This window comes from Amphibalanus amphitrite, unplaced genomic scaffold, assembly GCF_019059575.1.
Source record: "Amphibalanus amphitrite isolate SeventyFive unplaced genomic scaffold, NRLGWU_Aamphi_draft 000485F_arrow, whole genome shotgun sequence".
In the NCBI taxonomy this organism is placed as follows: Eukaryota; Metazoa; Arthropoda; class Thecostraca; order Balanomorpha; family Balanidae; genus Amphibalanus; species Amphibalanus amphitrite.
In genome coordinates, this window is record NW_024881979.1 from 236,380 (window position 1) to 257,686 (window position 21,307).

At 48.3% G+C, this 21,307-nt stretch overlaps 1 protein-coding gene across 1 annotated transcript in view; it reads left to right on the forward strand.

Annotated features, from left to right (window-relative positions):
* LOC122392409 (metabotropic glutamate receptor-like) overlaps positions 1-15,555 on the forward strand; it is a 39,041-nt gene extending 23,486 nt beyond the window's left edge. Inside the window, exons 4-5 of the mRNA XM_043387233.1 lie at positions 770-953; positions 15,146-15,555. Coding sequence (XP_043243168.1) covers positions 770-953; positions 15,146-15,273 — 312 coding nt within the window. The 3' untranslated portion in view covers positions 15,274-15,555. The remainder of the gene's footprint in view (positions 1-769; positions 954-15,145) is intronic.
* The last annotated feature ends 5,752 nt before the right edge of the window (positions 15,556-21,307 follow it).

Here is a 21,307-nt window from a genome sequence, read left to right on the forward strand (position 1 = left end):
CATGACGGTCCTGCGCAAACCGACGGCAGGCAGCTATTGCCATTTCAGACGGTAAATATTGGTCATATGACCGACCACGGCCGCCGGACACCGGTCGGAGGCACATAATATCCCTGTCCACGGGCCGATTCGCCTTTCAGAATGTTGATTTCCGCAGTAATGCACCGCCAAGTCTGTAGGTAACATGTAATTTGTGTTTCATGGGACTCTGGCAGGGAATGGCTATCGATTTATGACCTAATGCGCCATCGATGCATTACTTTGCTTTTTTGCACAAATAACAGGCATGCACGTATGTAAACGACCAATATGCAATGCATATGCATCTTTGATAGGATGAACCATCCGGAATCCAATACAGTTACAATCAAGTGAGGTTTATCAAGAAGTTGCGTTCGACCTTACACTTGGTTCACCCAGACCAGTTTATGGCTGTTCGTAACTTGAACCGACATGTGCCTTCCCAGTGACTGTTAGGCCTATGTGTCTTCATTTTCCCTTTCTCGGCTGTGATTGCGGCGTGGCATTTCTGTCAACGTTAGTTACCTCCAACGCTGTTACGGTGTGACTGTGATTCCAAGAATGGGCTCCTTCAGTTGGTTTGCCCCTGAATTATTTGGAGTGCAGTGAAAACTAGCATATGATTACGTTATCTACGCATATGAAAATCTCGGCTGGGGATTCCATTTTAAAATCCGTTTCGTACTCTGCTCTGTTGTTGTTTACAGTCGAGATGGCACCTGGCTCTGACTCAATGGACATGTTGCAGGTTCAAATCACCACGCTATGCGTGGCCATCAGCTTGTCGGCGTCCGTGGCTCTCATCTGCCTGTACGCGCCAAAGATATACATCATCGTCTTCCACCCGGAGAAGAACGTGCGGAAGTTGACGATGAACAGCGCGACCTACCGGAGGGCGCTCACCAGCTCCACGGCGCAGTCCATCAACCACGGTGAGTCCGTGGAGTCAGTGATCAGTCCCTGGCAAACCGTCAGTCCCCGGCGCTGTCAGGTTTCTGGATGCAATCTGTGTGTCCCGGCATGAACAGCCATACTGTCTTCGGTTCAGTCAGTATCTGGTAAACAGCCAGTGGCTCCGGCGCACAATTAAGGTCATGGGTTAAGTTAGTTCCAGGGAAACCGCAGTAAGTCCCTTGCAGTGAGTCCTTTGGAACAGTCAGTCACAGTCACTGGCCGGTAGAATCAGTCCGCGGACTTCGAGGTGTGCGACCTCAGCCAGTCCCCGGGCATGCAATGGTACTCAGCTTCTCAGCTCCACGGCCAATAACAGTGAGATGTGAGGTGGCATTCATGTAACGTGCTGATATTTCGACCACGACCGGACCTTATCCTGTGAATCACCTCCAATGAGCTCGGGCCACCAGCGGTGCTCAGCTCAACAGATGCCATGAATCTTGGGATACGGTTAGAGATTCGCCGCATGAGGTACTTGATAGCAGTTTGGCTCTTAGTGAATTTTCCAGATCCTTAGCGATTATTTTTTGTGAAAGAAAATGAGCGGAATTAGAATGTAAGTTTTATTGTAGATGAAACCAAATGAAATAACATTTTAACCTGATCAGTAATGATGAAAATAGCTCGTAGCGTTTGATGGAGTTGCTGTGGGAATGACACCAGGCCATGCAACTGTTTATCATGAGCCAAAATAGTGTAGTCAATGTTTGATAACTCCTTACATCAAATGGCATCAATTGGACAGTATATACTGCCATTTGATGTAATGAGTTATTAAACATTGACGGTAGACTGTAGGTATACCTACAGTCTACCGTCCCAACCATTAGTATATTGCACGGTGACATTTTCTGTGCTGTGAGTAAAACATCCTCCAATAGAACTCAATTTCCCCGTATAGAAGAGATTCCCTAACTGATTCCCCCTTGGTCCGGCGACGGATGGTATGAGTTGTCGGCTCGACCCACTGATGCGCTGTCCCGCCGGGCGCTGAGCGGCGCTCCTGATTGTCAAAGTTGCCCGCTCTCGGGCCCGGTCGACCTTTGGTCTGTTTGAGCGGCGGCTCTGGGTAGCCGGAGCGACATCGGTCGTCGGTACTTGTGCGCCGCCGGCCAGTCCTCAGGAGACGTCCTCGGGTCGCCCGTCGACGCCCAGTGAGAAAAGTTGGTCGGCCCTCCTCTCGTCTTTGTTTGACAGCCGTCCGACCGGCAGCGGCGCCGCTCTGTTTGACATCCACCCTGTGTTTTTACTGTCCGAATTCTGGAGTCATTTTATCTTCGTTGGCTCGCGGTGTATAACCAATCATCCGTTGAAGCGCCACCTGCGTGACATGTTTACAAATAGCTTCCTGCGCACTCAAACGTGTGATTGGGTTCCGGGAACACACTGTTCGTTCACACTTGCGAAATATTTGAAAACAAATTTCACATGTTATGGTTCTCATTCACCATGTTCTGTTCAAGCTCTTGTCCTTCCTTATTTCGTTCCGTAAAACGTTCCGTCTAATAAGAAACGTTTTGCCGTTTTGGAAGGCTGCGGACTCATAAATTCTGCATCCCGGCGTTGTTGAAGCTCATCGCTAACCATCTTTTAGACCTTTCTGGATCGGACAGGATCAGACCAGTTGATATGCTGAACAGTGTGATCAACTCCTGCCAACTTAGGCTCTGCAGGGATTCACCTGTTGAATGCTCCTCTATTCCGAGGGCGCCCGTATCTGAGCTGCCGGCAATTCATCGGACACCTCCTGAGCATCGCGTGGGCTATAATGGTTTTACGGAGGTACAGGCTTATGCTCGGACCCTATAACGGTACCTTCTGTTGTGTACATACATGAGTGTGGCGTGTGAGTCTGTGTGCCAGTGACGTCAGAGAGTTGTGTCGTGACGTCACTGGATCACGAAACTCGCGTCCATGCCACGAGTCACGATAGTTCCATGTCCCATTGCCGTAGGCCGGATCGTCACGAAATAAAGCTGCACGTTCACGCTGTTCATCGGTCTCGATTTGTGGAACTTTGGAATCTCGATGAGTGAATTGGCTCTTATTGAACTGCGGTGTGAGTAGCATGTGATGTTTTATTCTTATGACTGAGTCTGGGTAGAATGCAGAAACAGGAACAGTTTATAAAAAGTTGAAGTTGGAATAATTACTATAGTTGTTTTTATACATATGATCATTTATTTGTCATTTACTTGCCAGTAACTTATATATAGAAATGCTTGAAATGCTGCCAATTGAAGCTATCGGATTTTCATTAATCTCGCGAGCGCGAATTCGTATAAAAAGCGGACGTAAAAAGACTAACAGCTATCTAACAGCACTGCAGCTGCTTTAACACTGCAGCGTTAGGCTCTTCTGGCTCGCTTTTCTCGCTTGATGGGCCGTATTTATCACGTGCCGATGCAAATGGGTCTTGGCAGGACCATAGCGCTGCTTAATGTAGCACTCGCTGAACACTAATTGAAACACATAATTATAAGCAAATTATGATGCTTTAACTGTCGTCAGAAATTAAATGAATGAAAATCATTACAGAGCCTGGGAATTCAGCAGCAGCGTGGTGAGAGCAATAGCAGCTGAAATTATGGAAACCGCTGCAATGGATATTTAGTTTCCGGCGATGCACAGTGGCCCTTTTTCAGAATTAGCACGCATAAATTCAAAATATTTTTTCTCTTCTTTTGGGTAAAAAGCAGTCTAATCGTGTGCAAAACATTCCAAACTATCCGATGGTGCCATTTTTACCTCCTAAAAAATAATTATCGTTGGTAAAACTGACCGCAAAATCGAAGTTTGTCGAGAGGCGCGCGGACACCACCGGCGGACCCTAAAAAGTAGGGTGAGATGAACATCAATTTGTAAGACTTTGGATGAGAAAATATTAAAAATTAGTGGCGTGGCTGTGAAGCTGAGTTTACGTAGAAGCCCTAGAAACCACTATTTTCATTGTATAAACTTAAATAGACCACTTTTGCCGAATATTGTGGACACAATAACAGGACAATTATTAACTGGAGATGGCGGGATACATATGAAGCTTTATGTTAAGTAGAACACTCTGGAACATGTCGTATTATACATCGTTCGAATCGCCGATCTCTTCTGACCATGTCCACCAAAGGGCATCGCGCCATTTTGCGCCATTTTGCTTCTACGGTGGATAACGTGAACCAGTTCAGTCCGCGAGCGGCTGTGGCTCCTGTTCGATACGACTAAGCTCATTGACCTGGCTCGAAGCTGGTGTCACCTGGTGTGCGCCTAAATGTGGCTTGACTTTTGCCATAAGATGTGCTAATTGAAATGTCATGTAGGCATAACGCTGTGCCCAAGAAAAACTGTCCGATTTCTTGTCGCGTTTGATGTCCAAGCCGCACAAGTCCCGTGGTCGGCTTAAGATCTAACGTCAAAAGCGCCTATGTGTTTGTATTGTTCGCGTCGCGCTGACCTTAGTTGCTGCCCGGCCTGGGCCGACTAACGGTGGCTGGCAACAGCTGTAGATGCGGTCACGTGACGCCCTGGGGCGTCCTGGCGGTCAGTGCAGCGCGGTCGGCTGGCGGGCTCGCCATACAGTTCTCTATATACCGTGGCCACACTTGCGTTCGGAGCGGCCTGGCCGGCGGGCGAGCCGTGCGAACGTGCGCCAAATCTTGGGCCGAGCGGCCTGTCGCTATTGGGCCGAATCTCCTTGGGCAGTTCGTTTCTTTTCTTCTCTTTGCATTGGCAGGGAATACGTCCTTGATCACGTGGTGATGTCTTGCACCACTTTCAGGTAATGTGGGAATTAATGCGTGCTAATTCTGAAAAAGGGCCACTGTGCGATGGCTGGGCTCCGTTGAAAATTAGGACGGGACGCTGAATTAGTCCTTTAAACGCTGCTGAGAGACCCACAGGGTTGCTGGTTACGTAATATAATAGTGAAATATCAAAGAAATAATACGTTTATAGTGTGGGAATTTAGGCCATTCACTCCCATCATAAACGAGCTGAGTCGAGTTTCATCTTCACTTTAGATCGCTGTGGGCTGTGGCTATACTATAGGAATATCAGTAAATAAAATCGAAGCTGCTAGAAAAGATTGCTTATATGCTTAGGTGAAAGAATGATCTTCATGATCTCCCATGCAGAGGTCATTTATGCACTCAGCAGCTATGCAGCTATGCAGTTTTTCGTGCTACCTGACGTCAGCACTGTCACGTGACCTCTCCAATCCCTATTATTGTTTCGTGAGAAAATACAAAAAATGCTGAAGTAGCGCTGGAATTTAAATTCAGTTGGGGAAACTACGAGGCGAAAATCAAAAAATTGATTGCGTCAATAAATGGACTTTTGATGACCATATATGGGCATAAATGCAGCCCCTGCTACTAAGGGCGAAAAACGGTATAACAAGCCGGTACTTGCGGTATCGCGTCCACTTATCGGAGAGAAAAGGCTTCCATTTTCCACTAGGAATTAGCGTGATTTGATAAAATTCGGCGAAATGACTCGAAAATGGCGATAGGAAAACGGCTTTTCTGCAGGTTCTGAGCGTCACAATCAGCTGGCCATTCAATAAATGGATTGGTGTTTTGAAAGAAAATTGTTAAAAGATTTAATTTAATTACAATAAACAATGATATTTAATTTTAAAATAATAATTTAACCATAATTAGAAAAACCATAAACAAAATAATTAAAATAATGAGATTTTTAAACCACCGTACTGTTCACATTTTTTGGCGCGTCTGTTTCAGTCCGCCATATTTGCCAATCACTGATTGACCTTGTGTTGTAACTCTGCGATTTAGAGCCGCCAGTTAATTGTGCACCGAGTGAGTGTGGGCCTTGTGTGGTTAAAAAACATTCTTATGCCTTATTTTTTTCATTTGAATGCTAGGATGCATTGAAAAGATGAAGTTGTCTGATTTTATGACCATATATGGTCATCGCCCCGCCCACTCCAGCCGTTGATTGGCTAATCCAATTTTTGTTTGGCTCCTCGTAGTTTCCCCAACTGAATTATCCCAATAAAACGTCCCATGAAAAAGAACATCATGTTCCATGCTGGGCTGGTAAATGAGACGATTTAGAAATCAGTATTTTGCCATGCCGTTCTAGACCAATCAGGGGGCGAAACGACGAGCAGCCCCAATAGCTCATAACCGCCCCTCTTCGGTCGAGACGCACTATTTGGAAAACGATAAGTCCAGGGAGGGTTGATATTTCTTGATTCTTCAGAAAATAGGTAGCGCTATCTCATTGCAATAACCAGAAACTCTCAGACAACAGCTCATGTTGAGTTACGTCAGCCAAAGCTCTTCAATGGTAATGAAGCCTGACATGAAAACATGAAATACGCAATAACATGTAAAAAAAAAATATATATATATATATATGTTGCAGGCACTTTAGAAAATCAGTCATTTTGTAAAATGCCTAGGCATTTTGCAAAATGCCTGATTTTCCAGGCTTTTTGCAAAAAGCCTAGGTATTTTACAAAATGACTGACTCGCCAGTCATTTTGCAAAATGCCTAGGCATTTTACAAAATACCTAGCCATTTTACAAAATGACTGAGCAGCGTGTTGTAGATACGAGTACCTAACTATATACGTTTTGGTAGCGTGTAGGTGGACCGAGGAGTCCAGCATTATGACCAGAGGAGTCCAGCAGTGGGAAGTTCATACCTACCTCTCTCTATTTTGAGAAGTGCAGGCCCGCGACATTTCCAACCCCCACGTCAGCGACGTTACTGGATTTAAAATGATCGATCTGGAGCGTCAACAAACGACTGGCTCTATGCCGGCCTGTATCTGTAAAACCATGAGAGGTCGCGAGGATTCGATCCCACATACTTAGGCGTAAGTGTCTTCTGAAACCAACGCTCTCGTCCTACGCCAAGCGACCTGATGATTCTCCCGATGTGGAGCTTGATATTTTTAACTGGGACCATGCAAGTAGGTACTCAAAGCTGTCAAACAAAGACACAATCAAACAAAGACTACACTCATTCTTTTACATGTAATTGTACAGTCCACAGCAGAAGTAATGTGTGGTTTCAGTCATGGGTATGTTCTGCTTCTGAAGCTTAGGAACGATTAGCCAGACTACAATGAAACTTTGAATGTAGCTTATATGTATCGTCACCCTTGCAGCTGCAACCTTAGCTATTGACATCTTCTTTTCGATCACTCCGCATTAAACAATCGCCAGTCAAAGCCAACCGTTGAGATTGGTAAAACCCTACATTACTTAAGCGGTGGGCTGTACATCAACCGGGCCTGCTATTGACTAGGGCCGGTCTCTGGCTGGTTTTGTTAGGTCTAGTTTCAGGCAGAACATGAACGGCGTTGAAGTACTTGGGAGTTTTTACAGCGTTAACTAAACAATGCTTTATGCTACAGCCGAGTCTGCAACTCAACCTGGTCGTTACTCAGCATTGTCGTCATCACAGAGCTTCAAATCGATCAGCTACAGGCTGAACACGTACCTATAGGGTATAGGAAGACGTCCAAAAACTGTTGGCCATAGTATCTGTAGTGGGATCTACGTTCCATGCTGGTCAGGCATTTTGCAAAATGCCTAGTCATTTTGTAAAATGGCTAGCCATTTTGAAAAAAGCCTGGTTGCGTTCAGTCATTTTTCAAACAGCCGTCTTTTTGTAAAATGCCTAGGCATTTTACAAAATGACTGATTTTCTAAAGTGCCTGCAACATATATATATATATATATATATATATATATATATATCCACTTCGAGTTTCTCGGAAATAAGTTTAGACACGCTTGTGCAATTCCTTCCATTCATGTAGAAGTTACTTCTGAACTCCCCGCAAACAAGCAAACGAATGCATTTCTTGCCGCTGAAGTTGTAGAACTCGCATGTTTTCTCCGTATGCTGCATTCAGTATTTCCCAGCCAACGATAATTCCCACAACCTCGCAAAGGCCCACAACCTCAGCGCTAATAAGTGCGCCGACGCTTAACCTGGTTCCTCCCTTCCCATCGATCCGCCGAACTTATGTGTATTCTGACAAATGATATCTGCGCGCGACCCTCATCGGCGCCGACACTGCTCATCGGCCGCCGTCCGGGTCGCCGGGCCGAGATCCAGGAACGCCGCTGCAAAAGCAGCGCCGGGCTGCCTTTGACTGTCGGCCCGAGGCCATTCAGGTCGGGCCGACAGCGCCATTATCCGAGCGCCGACAGCCGCGGGCCGGCATCGGCTTACGGGCGCCGCGCCGCCGCCCATCGTCAGACAATCCGGGCCGGCCGCCCGCCGGCGCCGACCCATTGTCGAGCACCCGGAAACGTACGGGGATCGCCACCGGCACGCCCCAGAGGCTCAATACTCGGCTGCACTTGGGATAGGTTAGGTACCGTGGGCGTCTGTTTTGGAAAAACACAGAGCGGATCAGAGGCCGTGCTTCATCAGTTGATTGTAATTTATCAGACGAGTTGTATTTGTGAGAAGTAATAGAGTTGAGTAGAATATAGGAGTCGGGAAATCTTCCTGACGCAAATCTTCCCGGCGTATGATGAAAATATTAATTTAAAGGTAGTGTGCCAGCTTTCCTGGACCGTATGGAGTTAATGGCCCAGATAAGGAGAACCGGATTTTTAGAACTTATCCATACCTTCAAAACTCATGGAAACGTCTTAAATTCTTCAAATTTTGAGTACCCCAGTGCGAAATTCGCCCCGACGCGACGGGTTGTCGGTCGTACCCCAACCACATTTCACACCACTATGAACAATAAATGCACACACTGAAATCGCTATTACCGATAGGCTCATCCAATCAAGTTTCGATAAACCCGTTCATCATCATCTCCTGCGGTTTCGAACACGCCTGTTAGGTGGTGCGGTAGACCGCGCCCAAAGCCAGGGCCCCGGTAACGTGAGGTAGCCGAGTCGGGGCAGCGTGCGCTGACCCAAGCCGGGGCCGCGCGTCCTCCCGGTGTCATGTGATAGCCCGGGGCTGCCCGGGGATGCGGTAGGCCGCGCCCAAAGCCGCGGCCCCGGCTTGGGTCAGCGCACGCTGCCCCGACTCGGCTGCCTCACGTTACCGGGGCCCTGGCTTTGGGCGCGGTCTACCGCAGGTGGCTTCTTGCTCATACTTTGTGGTGCGGTGGTGGTGCGTCGGGCCGCGCGCTCTGACTTCGGCCAAGAAAAATGCGTCAGCTGATCATTGTCATTTCTGCCACTTTCAGGTGGTGAGATGGGGTCATAACTTTAGAGACGGCTGTTTCATATCAATTATTTTACATAAAATAATATTTCAAACCATAAATTAATGTTCGACAGCCAAATTAAAGAAACAATACCAATACAGGCTTACAGTTTAAATTCCACATTGTGTTGTCTACGATTACACAGCTGATAACTCATTCCCGTGCGTCGTAACGCTATAATGACCTTTGCTTATTGTCACATGTGCGCCGCATTCGCGATTGTTGCCGACGCCTGTTTGCAGGTCAGCCCACTACAGTTGTTATACATATCGAAAAACCGATAAACTTTTAGGCGAAAAAAAACAACACTATCTTAGGCCCATTTTTGATTTTTTGCGATATTAGGTAAAAACAGAAGCTTCTTTTCCTAGGAAAAATAAAATGGGAAATCATTGGAAGGTGGCACACTACCTTTAATAATGAGCTTCCACGAAGTATTCTTATTTCCTTTGGTCTTTTCTCGCCCTCGGTCTTCAAAGCCGCCTTCCATCGGTGGTGGAATTGCCTCTGCGATAATTTATAATCAAAGTCAATCGGATGCTGCACGGTTCACCGCCTGCTGCAGCTATCGTCACTATACGATTCTACCCTGGCCTTATTGACCCCGATCGTCAAATTTGCACGCAATGCAGCCCGGTCTGGACCGCCCTATTACGATACTATGACTGCTACAGACACTATGGAAACTGGGGACTCTTTGACCAGGTGTTGATGCGCGATACTGGCTTTGAACCTCATGACCCCCGTTACTGGATAATTCTGATGAAGATATGGCATTGTTGTCGCACTAAGTGGACAAGGAAATCTACGCCAGAATATTGACAGGGAAGGGCGCATTCATTGCCAATACATGACATTCCTGGAAGGCTGCTGTGAATTATGGACGGCAATGCTCGGCGGATTAACTGGTAGGGTTATACGGTTCCAGCAATAATAATGAAAACACAATAAATCCAATCACTGTACCAATTAACGTCGACTAGGAAACAACGTTCGGTAACCGCAGGTTGGTTTGAAATAGACAAACACTATTCGTTAGAATTGTGTTTTTCTATTGAAAAACAACCGGATATATATGCTGTGCCGCAAGGCACCGATGTCGGGCGGCGCAGCCTATAGTCAAGTTGCAGCCTGAAGCGTGGCTGAGTGAAAGCAGTGGGCACCAATAGAGCCATGCATAAAGTTAGCCCTGCTGGCAAGCACGACATGCTTCTGATGCATTCTCGTCGGCCTGAATCAACTGGCTTGGGCCAAGAGGATTTTGGCGCTCAGCTATACATTGTTACCAAATAAAAACTATCTAGAAAGGCAGCGGGGACTTGGGCTTATGACGACAATGAAGCCATGCGACAGCTCAACAGAGATCAATGAAGCCAACAGCCTGTCCACCTTATGAAGTATGTGTCACGGATGATAAATGAACAGGTCGCGTCCAGACTGCCCGGGGTCGACAGCCATGACGGCCAAGGGCCGGGGCCGGGAACCCAACACCACCCGCCCCACGCGCCAGGGTGGGCCGCCGCCGCCGCCACCGGCATCAGCATTTATTTATGGTGATGACTATGGTAATTAGGGATCATTGGATTTGCGATTCGCCCTTCTGTTGTGCATTCCGGTGGCGCACCATCGATTCCTTTCATGATGTGGTTTGGTAAAATAATTATCCCCCACCAAGGCCGCGGGTACGCTATACAACCAACAATACCACACAAGCGGTTAAAAGGGGGTTTGTATGATGCTCCAGCTTTCTTTTTTTCACCACCAGGTTTCCCTAGAAACAAGGATAGACACACTAGACGTTTTTACAAGGAAATGTCAATTAGCGTTGTTATTGAGCAGCCCAGGGGCCACCTTGTCACGTTAAGGAGGCCATGATCGCGTGTTTCAACATTTTACTGATGAGATCAGACGGCAAAAAGCAGAAGGATAGCCTTCGTCCACAAACATGCTGTAAACTCAAAACTGAATGCTACCATGCATAAGAATCCTTTTGGTGGGTCACGTAGAATGTAAGTACCTGACAATAAAATATTTATTTGACAGGTCAACAAAGGTCATTACCCAAAAGCTAAGACAGGAACAATGACAACGCATTGTCATTACTTTCGTATGATTGCATATACCTTTGTCAACATTGTACATTGGCTGCTGACTTTTTTTTACCTGTATAGGAGTCTTACCTGATAACCGTCAACTCCTGGCAAATTAGCGTTACATACCTAGCGTAGTAAAGCCCTGGCAAAAAAAAACTGAGTTGTTTTGGAAACGACAAAGTTGTTAACGTTTTGACTATCAGAAAGCTACCCCATATGCACAAATCCGCTATGTAAGAAAGATAAAGCACCAAATGTATGACTAATTGCTAATTAGTATACAGATGGTGCAGTGTCCCATTCCGCCATCCACCTGCACTACCTGATGACATTTTCATGTCTAATAATAATCGGTGAGACCATATAACCTGTCATGTCCATTTATTCAGAAACTTATGAGCTACCAACCATCAACTTTCCCTCCCTCCCCTTTCATCATTTAGCGATTCACGTCAAACGACCAAAACAGTCACCTTGTCCCTGGAGAACACCGCGACGTCTCAGTCTACACCTACCCAAAGTCATTATCGGGCAGACAATGGCACAAAACTTGTCGCATCTGGTGGGAGCCCACCCCTGGGGTTTTCGCGGCGGCGAGGACCCGTTCGATCCGCGCCGTGCGGCTGTCTCACGGCCGCCAAAGCTGCCGGGATCGATTCCAGGTCACCGCCGGGGAATCGACCCGAGGCAGCTGCTCGACCGGCCGGCCCTGGCCCCGGGGAGGGGGAGGGGTAGGTACTGACCGCGGGGGAGGGGTGCGGGTCGGTCAGTCGACCCGGTCCAACGGGGGCCCCTAATAAAAGCACACACCTGCCACCCAGGCTGCCGTCAGTGCCACTTTCCGACATCGGTAAACGAATGAATTGCTGAGTGGAACGGGTGACATTGGGTACTGTGATCGACGGTGAGCATTGGATCGATCGCCATTGACCACAGCTCAGTAACAATTCGATTTCATTGCTCGATCTCACGGCATTAGAGGCTCGCCTTGATTTTGGAGGTCAGTGATGATACAGATGTGGTACTGTTTTGTTCAAATCGTTCCACAGCAGTTTGCATTGAATAAACAAGAATGCATGAAAAATATCAAATAAGTTGAAAATGGAAAAAGTTTAAATGTTGTAAGTGGCTCGACTAAACAAGAAGACCTGCCTATGTTCACTCAGCTAATGATTTAAACAAAAACAGCATGTCTGATAAAGGTCAAAGCTTGCATCCTATTCACCGTAAAATAGTTCGCTTTTTGTGACGATTCAGTCCGCGCTCGTATACTCATGCTTTTGATCACCCAAACTAAGAAACGGCTGCTCCGTCTTTTCGCTGATTGTTATGAATGAATGATAATGTGTGGAATATATTGGGCACTTTTTACGGTTTGGATGGTAAAAGCAGTACCTAGTGTTCAAAGTAAACTTCTAAAAACAACATTGTTCAAACAAAACGCAAATAAAACTTCTTGTAGGCGCATATGTGTGCTGTGCAATTTCTCTATTTTGTGTTCGAGTGTTTTTCGCTGCAGCCTTTCTACCGTTACCTGCTGGTGCGGAACATATATCATCGTTCATTACAAGAAACAGCAATATGCAACTGGCAAAACAACAATGCTCATTCATTCGCAAGGCACCCACACTGGTGCCAGTAGTAAAATTACACAAACGACACCCAGGAAACCACACCACAGTCCAAAGAGCCCACCAGTAATAGGGTTAAGGCGTTTGATGATTTGGACTTACAAAATAATAGAAAACAGATTGATGCTAGTCTTGTCAGAAAACTGTCATTTGGATATAACTGTTCAACTTTCGAACTAACTATATAACTCAAATAACACACACACAACCCAATTTCCTTCCGAAGCAGCACACAATTCGGATACCATCTCCTAGCTAACAAAATAGGGCCAACTGTAATTGTTACCTGGTAACAGAAATTTTAACTTCGATAGAAAGGTCTGGCATACTAAACCTGCCAGCAGTGTCTGATTTTGGTTGATTGTGAGGTGGTAGGAAATGTACGAATGTGAGCCTTCCTCTATTGATCAGTGTCAAGGGCCCGCTTCACATAAGAAGATCCATATTCCAGGGACAAGAAACGAAACACTCCACGCGGATCCCCTCTAAATGAGTTGCTAAAGGAGTTCAAAAGTGCTTCAAATAAGCAAGTGAAAAAAAAATACAGACCCATCAAAGCCATAAGGATACGATGTTTTCGTTATATCTGTGAAGAATAGGTTTGGTCTTTTTCCAATAATTTATTCTTCCAAAACATGACTTTAGCTGGCTGGAGCTGCCTACGTTCATATAACATGCTCGCCATGGCGAGCCGTTCCGTGGCTAGCTCATCTTCAGCCGGCTGCAGCCCGCGACATGAGATATCGGCGGCGGCACCTCAGTGGGACACCGCTCCATATCGCCCCGACCGCGCCGTATCCAGGGATGAAGGGTACGGATGGCGGCCTTTCACCGCTCCTTCCGTGGATGAGGTCGAGGACGGGCAGATAACACGTGCGACAGAGCCGAGCCGACAAATGAGCGGCGACCCGGGAGACGATGAAGGGGTTCCGGACAGTTTAAAATGTGATCGTTAAATGGGAGAACTGAGGATCACTGACTGATGAAGGTGCAGTGATGCAGGTGCAGTGTTTTGTAACACATTCTGGTCCACATTACAAGAATACCAATGTGCAGTGATGTTACATTCTTTTGAACGCCGCAGGTGCCTTATGCGCTGTGTGTGTGTCTGTGTGTGTTGTGTTGCTATTCAGCTGCAAGTAACCGTGGCGTCACCACGGGACGTGTAATTGAGATGCCGGCAAAACGTTGCAGCGCTGCTTTGAGCCTATGCAAACACCTGGAATCAGCTGCAAAGTTGTGGACGGTTCGGTGACCATTAGGGGAATGAGTTTTGGGACGGAATGCACGCATACTGTAGCAGTGAGAACGATGTTTTCCTTTCTTAGGTTCAGTTTTATTAAACACATTTTCTGCCAAGGTGTACATACTTTGATGCATTACATATTCGCAGTTATTCAGCACCAGAAATAGCCCGTTCGCCGCCTTTACGCGTACAACTTTCAAATATTTCTGAACCACCGGTGCTCTCCCAACTTCAGTTCATTCTGACGCTATTATACCCAATGCCAGCATGAAATATTTTCCCGTCCATAGCGGAGATTGATTATCTGCTCCCAAATGAAGGACATAAATCGTTCTGTCGGGACATAATGCTGCCTCCATGTATGACAATCTCGCTCTAACACAAAACCAGAGGCCTCACCAGAGCGTTTCATAGCCATTCGAAGCGATCAGTGTGCCGTCATGGATTTTTATTCAGAACAATCCATCGTATCGTTTGACTGGATTGCTTCCTTGATCGCAGTTTCACCGAACACTCTGTCCGGCTGTCAGGGAGATATGTGCTGCCCGGTGAAATGTCTGGCGAGCGCTGGGGGTCTTATCTGGCCCATAGCGGAAAATACACCTCCTCTATTTCCTGCAGGGCGGCGATTGTTTGTCTTGCCGGGCTCGACAGGCGCCGCTGATCATGTGTCATATATCGCAGACTTCCTCGTCGCTCATGTGCCGTGAACATTCGAGCCCAAACCAGCAACATATCCATCACCTCTGCAGGCTCTGCCTCCACCGTGCAGCCTTATAAACGTCATCGAAAAACTGTGTGTATTTTCCAAAACACTCCCGATCCTCCAGAAAGTAATTTTCACAGCCACCACACAGCTCTCAATCCTTCACTGTGACACGGCGTCTCAAAGTCGCGCTATTACACGGCGCCCCTGAAGCGCACACCTGTGACACGGCGCTCCTGAAGCCGCCCTCATGTGACACGGCGCCCCTCTCGCCCACAGCGCTGGTGCTCACCGACCTGGGCAAGCTGCAGATCTCGGCTGGCGGCTCCCAGATCACCACTGCGTCCGCCGTGGTGGAGGACTCGGTCGACCACAGCCCGCGGCCGGCAAACACAGCCGTCTCATGAGATGAGGCGGCGCCGGCCGGCGGCGCCGACCCGGACAGCTCGCCGCGCGGGTCCTCTCCGCGCGTATCCTCTCCGCGCCGACCCCCGCCGGTGCACATCGTGGAGAACCCGCTGCGGCCGAGCTCGCGCTCCCCGAGCCCAGCCATCGCCATCGACGAGACGGTGCGCTGCGGCGCGGCCGGCGACTGCGACCGCTGCCTGCCGCCGGCGTCCCCCCGCGCCGTGCGCTTCTACGGCGATCCCATGCCGTCGGCGCCGCAGGCTCCGCTCGCCTGCTCCGAGCCCGGGCTAGAAATCCGGCTCGAAGCGCGTCTCGAGACGCGGCTCGAGACGCGGCTCGAGACGCGGCTCGAAGGACGGTTAGATAACCACAAGGACGGTCTGCCGAGTTACGAGTCGGCGGCGCGCCGCTCCGGTCAGTGGTCCGAGGCGCGGTGTGACAGTACGGTGTCTGGCGCGTCGTCGGGCGCCCCCGACTGGCGAGACGCGCCCGCTGACCGCGCGGAGGACGCGGTGCTCAAAGACTGGTCTGGCGAGCTGGAGAGGGCCGGCGAGAAACAGGACGAGTGGCAGGACGAGGGTGAGTCGATTGTAGCCAACTGTAGCGACTCGCCATTGTCCAACTGTTTGGACTCACCCGAGCTGGTGCCGCGTATTGGCTTCCATAACGATGTGAAGGAGTGTGCCATATGAGCAGCGCGCGCCGTGTGGCCAAGCTGTGGATACATGCGGGTGACGACTGTGTAGGTTTCTGGTTTTGGAAACGGTGTTGAGCTGCGTGAGAGCGTATTTTGAACTCCCCTACTGCTGGGTTGTGACCACTACTGCCGGTTATATCGGTATCTGTGTGCCGTTTCGTTGTCTCTCCCGGCGCCCCGATGCGACAGGCGCTCTGCCAGATAGCCCGGGGGACTGACCGGTGACCGTTGGTCGCGCCGATCACCCCTGGGCTGTCCCTGAGCCCCGCGGGCCCTGTCGCCTCGGAGCACGCCCCTCCCACCCTCACCCCACCCGGCAGACAGTCGGTGATCTGTAGCCGAGAGTTCCCGGACACGGGACCCATTCTTCCCCCATATGTTTTCAGCTCACGTCGTCTGCTGAATCCGGTAGCGGCGTGACATTACGTTATGTCCGTCCTCTGTATTTTTCTGGAGTTGCGTCAGCAACAACCAAGCTGTAGGTAGTTGCTGCAATTGGGAGAAACTTCTATGAATTTTATTGCAGGGGTTTGTGTGAGATTGCTCGCTAGTCATATTTCAGCCTCTGATTTCACATTGTGTGATAAATGATGTGTGTTGTACGAGTAATGTTGATCACACAAAGCGCTCATTTCTGTAACTGTGTAACTTATAACTTGTCGCCAATACTCAATACTTGTGCGGAATGCGACAGGAACGAGGATGCGGAATCAAAAAGGACAAACAGCTTCGGATGACCGATTTCTGCATCCCAATAAAAGCGACGCAATCAGCCCTGTCGCAATTGTGCTGGTGCTTTGAAGATCTGAGCGAGTCTTCTTGTTCAAACATTGGCGTGAATGTGTAATTCGCGGTGGCATTGATGACGTGGGTTACTGTGATTGGTTATTACGAGTGAGGAAGCACACAGTTTGCTGAGTGAGTCGAACACAATGTCGCATGTCATGTGGCAGAGCCGTACCTAATGTGACATCAGTGTCAAATCAATCACGGTGACAGATTTCAGATTGGCTGCATTCGTTACCAGCGGCACGGGGAAATTACGGAATGATTGATGAACATTCCATGTGTTACGGAATGGTTGTAATGTGTACTGTTCTCAACATCAGTGTAATATAATTGTTCCACAAGAAATATAAATAGAAATATCTCAACGTCGATGGTTGTGTCTATTAACATCGAAGTCCATCATCTCAATGGTCGCACAACACATGTAACTATTGCACGTTCCGATGGCAATATGCATATTGCCTAGTCATCGAAACGTTTCCACGAGACGTCTACTTACTTTCCGAAGAATCTTTTCTGGCTAAGCATGCGTCTATCATGGTTTATTTGTATGAGCTACTGGCTCTAACCTTTCGTTAGTCAGGCCCATGAAGACGGACGCACAGCAAAGATAGCTCAAAGAAACGTATGTTGTACTCCTCAACTTTTACGCCGATCCTCCCGGCTCCCGCCACCCTGGCCTGTCCCTCACCCTCCCCCCCCCATTCCCCGGTGCTCGGTCCCTCCCAGCGCCCTCACCCAGACCTCTGTCCCTCCCACCACCCTCTTCCCAGACATCTGTTCCTCCCTCCCTGCCCCGGCAATGGGGCCCTCCCCGGTGCCCTGCCCCCTCCCCGGTTCCCCGGGGCTCGGCGGAGGATCGCGTGCCGGTCTTTTTGCAGATCCTCTGGCCGCGGGTGCCGGCTGCCATTGGTCGGTGACCGGGCACCACGGACCGCCGCTGGATGATAGCCGACAGCCGGGATCCTCCGGCCGGCCACGCAATCACTGCCGCCCCCCCCCCCCTCGCCTCCTGGCAGCGGCCATCCCCATCGGTATCCTAGCCGCAACTCATGTCTGATATCTCTCTCGCGAACGTTTCCCTCTGCAGTCTGGGCCTCTGCTCTCGTTCCAATAGGCTGTCTTGAGCAGCGTCACAGGATCCAACCTACTTCTGGAAGGTCACATACCGATTTCGTAATTTCACTGCAATTAGATTCCACAGGGTAAAAACTGACCAGGAAGTTTGCCTTGCCCAAGCCCCTGACTTCCTGAGACGTCCGAAGACGGAGTCTGAAATCCTCAGCTCAATGCACTGACCTCGTGTGAGCTGTGACCCGGACTTCTAACTAACCCCGACCTGAGTTCGAGCGTCTCACTGTTTCCTTGACACCGAATGAGCCGTATAGAGGCGGACGCGAAGTGACCAAACACTGTTGGTTTCGTTCTGTTGGCGTCCCGCTGAGCACGTATGCACACACAGCAGCTAATTCAGCTGTCAGGGTGTTGATGCCGGACTCATTCCCCTTATACCGTCAGACCCCGAGTGTGCTAATAGCATGGTTGGCGGACCACCTCCGATGAGCGGTGGCGGCCTCAGGCATCACAGTCCCGCCCCGGCCGGTGCGGTCGATACGGCCCCAGCACGATTGTACCGGCCACATTCATCTTTCAGGCCTTTTTTGCGGCGCAATGAAGGAAGACAATGCCCAAGTGGCCTTACACCCACTCGATAGCTATCAATCTGGTTAGTGACTGTGTACCGGGCCTTCCGAAGCTTGTTACGTAAGGTGGGTGCCAGGAACGCAACAACACACCACACCATCCATTATGAAGCCTCGATCACTATGCAACGCCTGTTCTATAAGACGTCCTCGCTCTATAGCTATGGGACAGAATACGCTAGCGCCGGTGTCTATGAAAAGATGCAATATTAGATGGCCGCCATGACTGTAAAAGCTTTTGGAATACAGAATGCCAAAGACGTGTATTTATGTGCTGTCCTAAGATATGATGGCTTTATATTCCTATTGTCCCTTTCTTACTAGGCGGTGATTAGCTGCCTAAAATTTGGCGACCTGTTATACACACAAGCACAGGAAACACAACCTAACAACAGGGTTCACGTGCCAGAGGCCGGGTTCAGTAACTGGCATTTCTGCCTTCCCCAGCCATGAGTTGAAATTCATTTCAGATCCCTGCCATTTCTCGAGTCTCGCCGCACCATTAACCTTCTCCCGCCTCTTCCGAGCAGACGCTAAGACGCCAATGACCCACTGCCAGCGTGCCCAGAGCTGTCGTCAGCGCCATTGTCCAACTCGGAGCTGACATGACGGTCTCCTCCTCTGGAGAATGGATCTCATATAGGGCGCCGTTGAGCGATACTGGAGAGAAATGTGCTGTGCTGTTGCCGATCGAAGTCACTGGCGCTGACCGCAGTGCACTGTTGCAGTTCGCGTGCAGTTCAAAGGTCATAATGGGGCGTCGGAGAGCGTGTTTTTATCGGAACTAAGTGAAGGAAGAACATGAATTTTTAAGGATGTAGGCTCAGTGGCACGGCAGGAATGGTAAAATTGGCTATAAAATTAATAGATTAATTAAACTTTTATCAGTTGTAGAGCCACAGCTTGCTGCATGACATGTCTAATCGTTAAACAGAAGCGAAGTCAAGATGGCACCCTTTGATAACTTTGTCTAAGAAACATGTTCCTTGCGGTTGGGCTTATTCAAGCGATCGTAAATTGAAAATTACTTCCAGCATTGGCACCGGTATGAGACCTTGTGATTCTTTACAAGCAGTTGCATGGTCCCCACCTTCATCGAAAAGTCGTACCGATAAAATAAGGACAAGATACCAAGTAAACCGCATTAACAATGCCTCACCTTCACTCAGGTTATACACGTACAAAGTTCAGAAACAAAGTTGGCTCGCACCTCAGGATGTCAAAAAGTGAATATCCGAATAGGTAGCACCCATATGTTGTTAGCCATACCTTGAACATTGCATACTGCATGCCTACGACTTATACGCCGCTGTGTAAGTAGTGTGGACCCTATTTACCGGCAAGTTACTCGGCCAGCGTGGCGCCTCAGGTCTATTACGGAGGAGTGCGGCTACAAGCCGTTGGTGTGCGTCTGTCAGGTGTAAAGGTGTTTATGGGTCAGGCTGCAAGGTGGAGGTGACAGGTCACTGACGTCACTGACGGGTCACTGACGGGTCACTGACACTGACGGGTCACTGACGGGTCACTGACAGTCACTGACAGGTCACTGACGGGGTGCGACATGAGGGTGAGCACGGGGCTGGCGCTGACTGGACATGGAGGCAGCGTGCTGGTTTCCGGAATGGGCTGAGGAAAACGTGCGGTGGGTAGAAGGAACAAGCTTTTTTCAAAAGAAGGTATGTACAATTAATTTCATCTGTCATTCACAATCATCCATTCATTCATTCATTCATTCATTCATTCATTCATTCATTCATTCATTCATTCATTCATTCATTCATTCATTCATTCATTCATTCATTCATTCATTCATTCATTCATTCATTTGGGTTGCCTTCGTAGTTGGGACTATAGTCTAGACTCTAGAACTTCTAAATACCAACCTTTGTAACCCAAAATTTAGCCAATCTTTAGATATTTTAGATATCTAGATATTTTTATATTTAGATATTTTAGATATTTTATCTCGCCGTCTTCAAACTATTATTAATCGCTACCTACATACATGTACCATCCAAACCATGTACTATGTACCATACAAACACTTCATGACTGCAACCTGGTACGCTGCAAAAACATGCCCTTTGCCATGGATAAAACTTTATTTTCAATCTTTATCTGCAACATATTTATTTGTAACGATCAGTCAGCACGCTGGATCAGAAGTGATATAAAGACGCGTAGAAACGCAGATAAAAACGTTCAATATATTGAAAACGCCTATGTTGCCCAATGACAATCACAAGTAGGCACTTGATCACACCACTTGTCGAATATATTCCCATGGTCTAGTTATTTCATGATCGTGTACTGAGCAAGCCCTACTTAGTCCATACTTGTTAGTTCTGCTCAACGGGGAAGAAACAATGTCTGACAAAGGACAAAACAATAATGTTTTCTAAGGAATAGTAATGCAGACCGACTGCCAGGGCGCAAAGCTAATCGGACAGCCTCGTCCCTGTCATGTTCTGGACCTGGTTACCGATCAAAGCAAGGCCGTATATGATCAAAGCTGTGGAAAAAATGAGTGCGTCAATGATGCCAGGAAGCGGTAACCATTTGTACTGCTCTTTCGCCATTTCATGCTCGGCCGGCTGGAGTCGGGCACAAGTCCGTTTGATCTTTGCTGTGTATGCTGCCAATGTCGACACCTTGCATGTCCCAAGCAGGTGCAGTCCAGAGATAACGGCTGACTCGACTAGTCATTAGCACCTAGAGGAAGTCGGGGTCGGCGAAGGGTTGGTGCCCGTGCGTCTTTTTGTGCGTTGGGCTGAATTATTGTATTGATTTTTAGACGTATTTTCTTTTGTATGTCAACAAAATTAAAAATAAGCCGGTTGATTG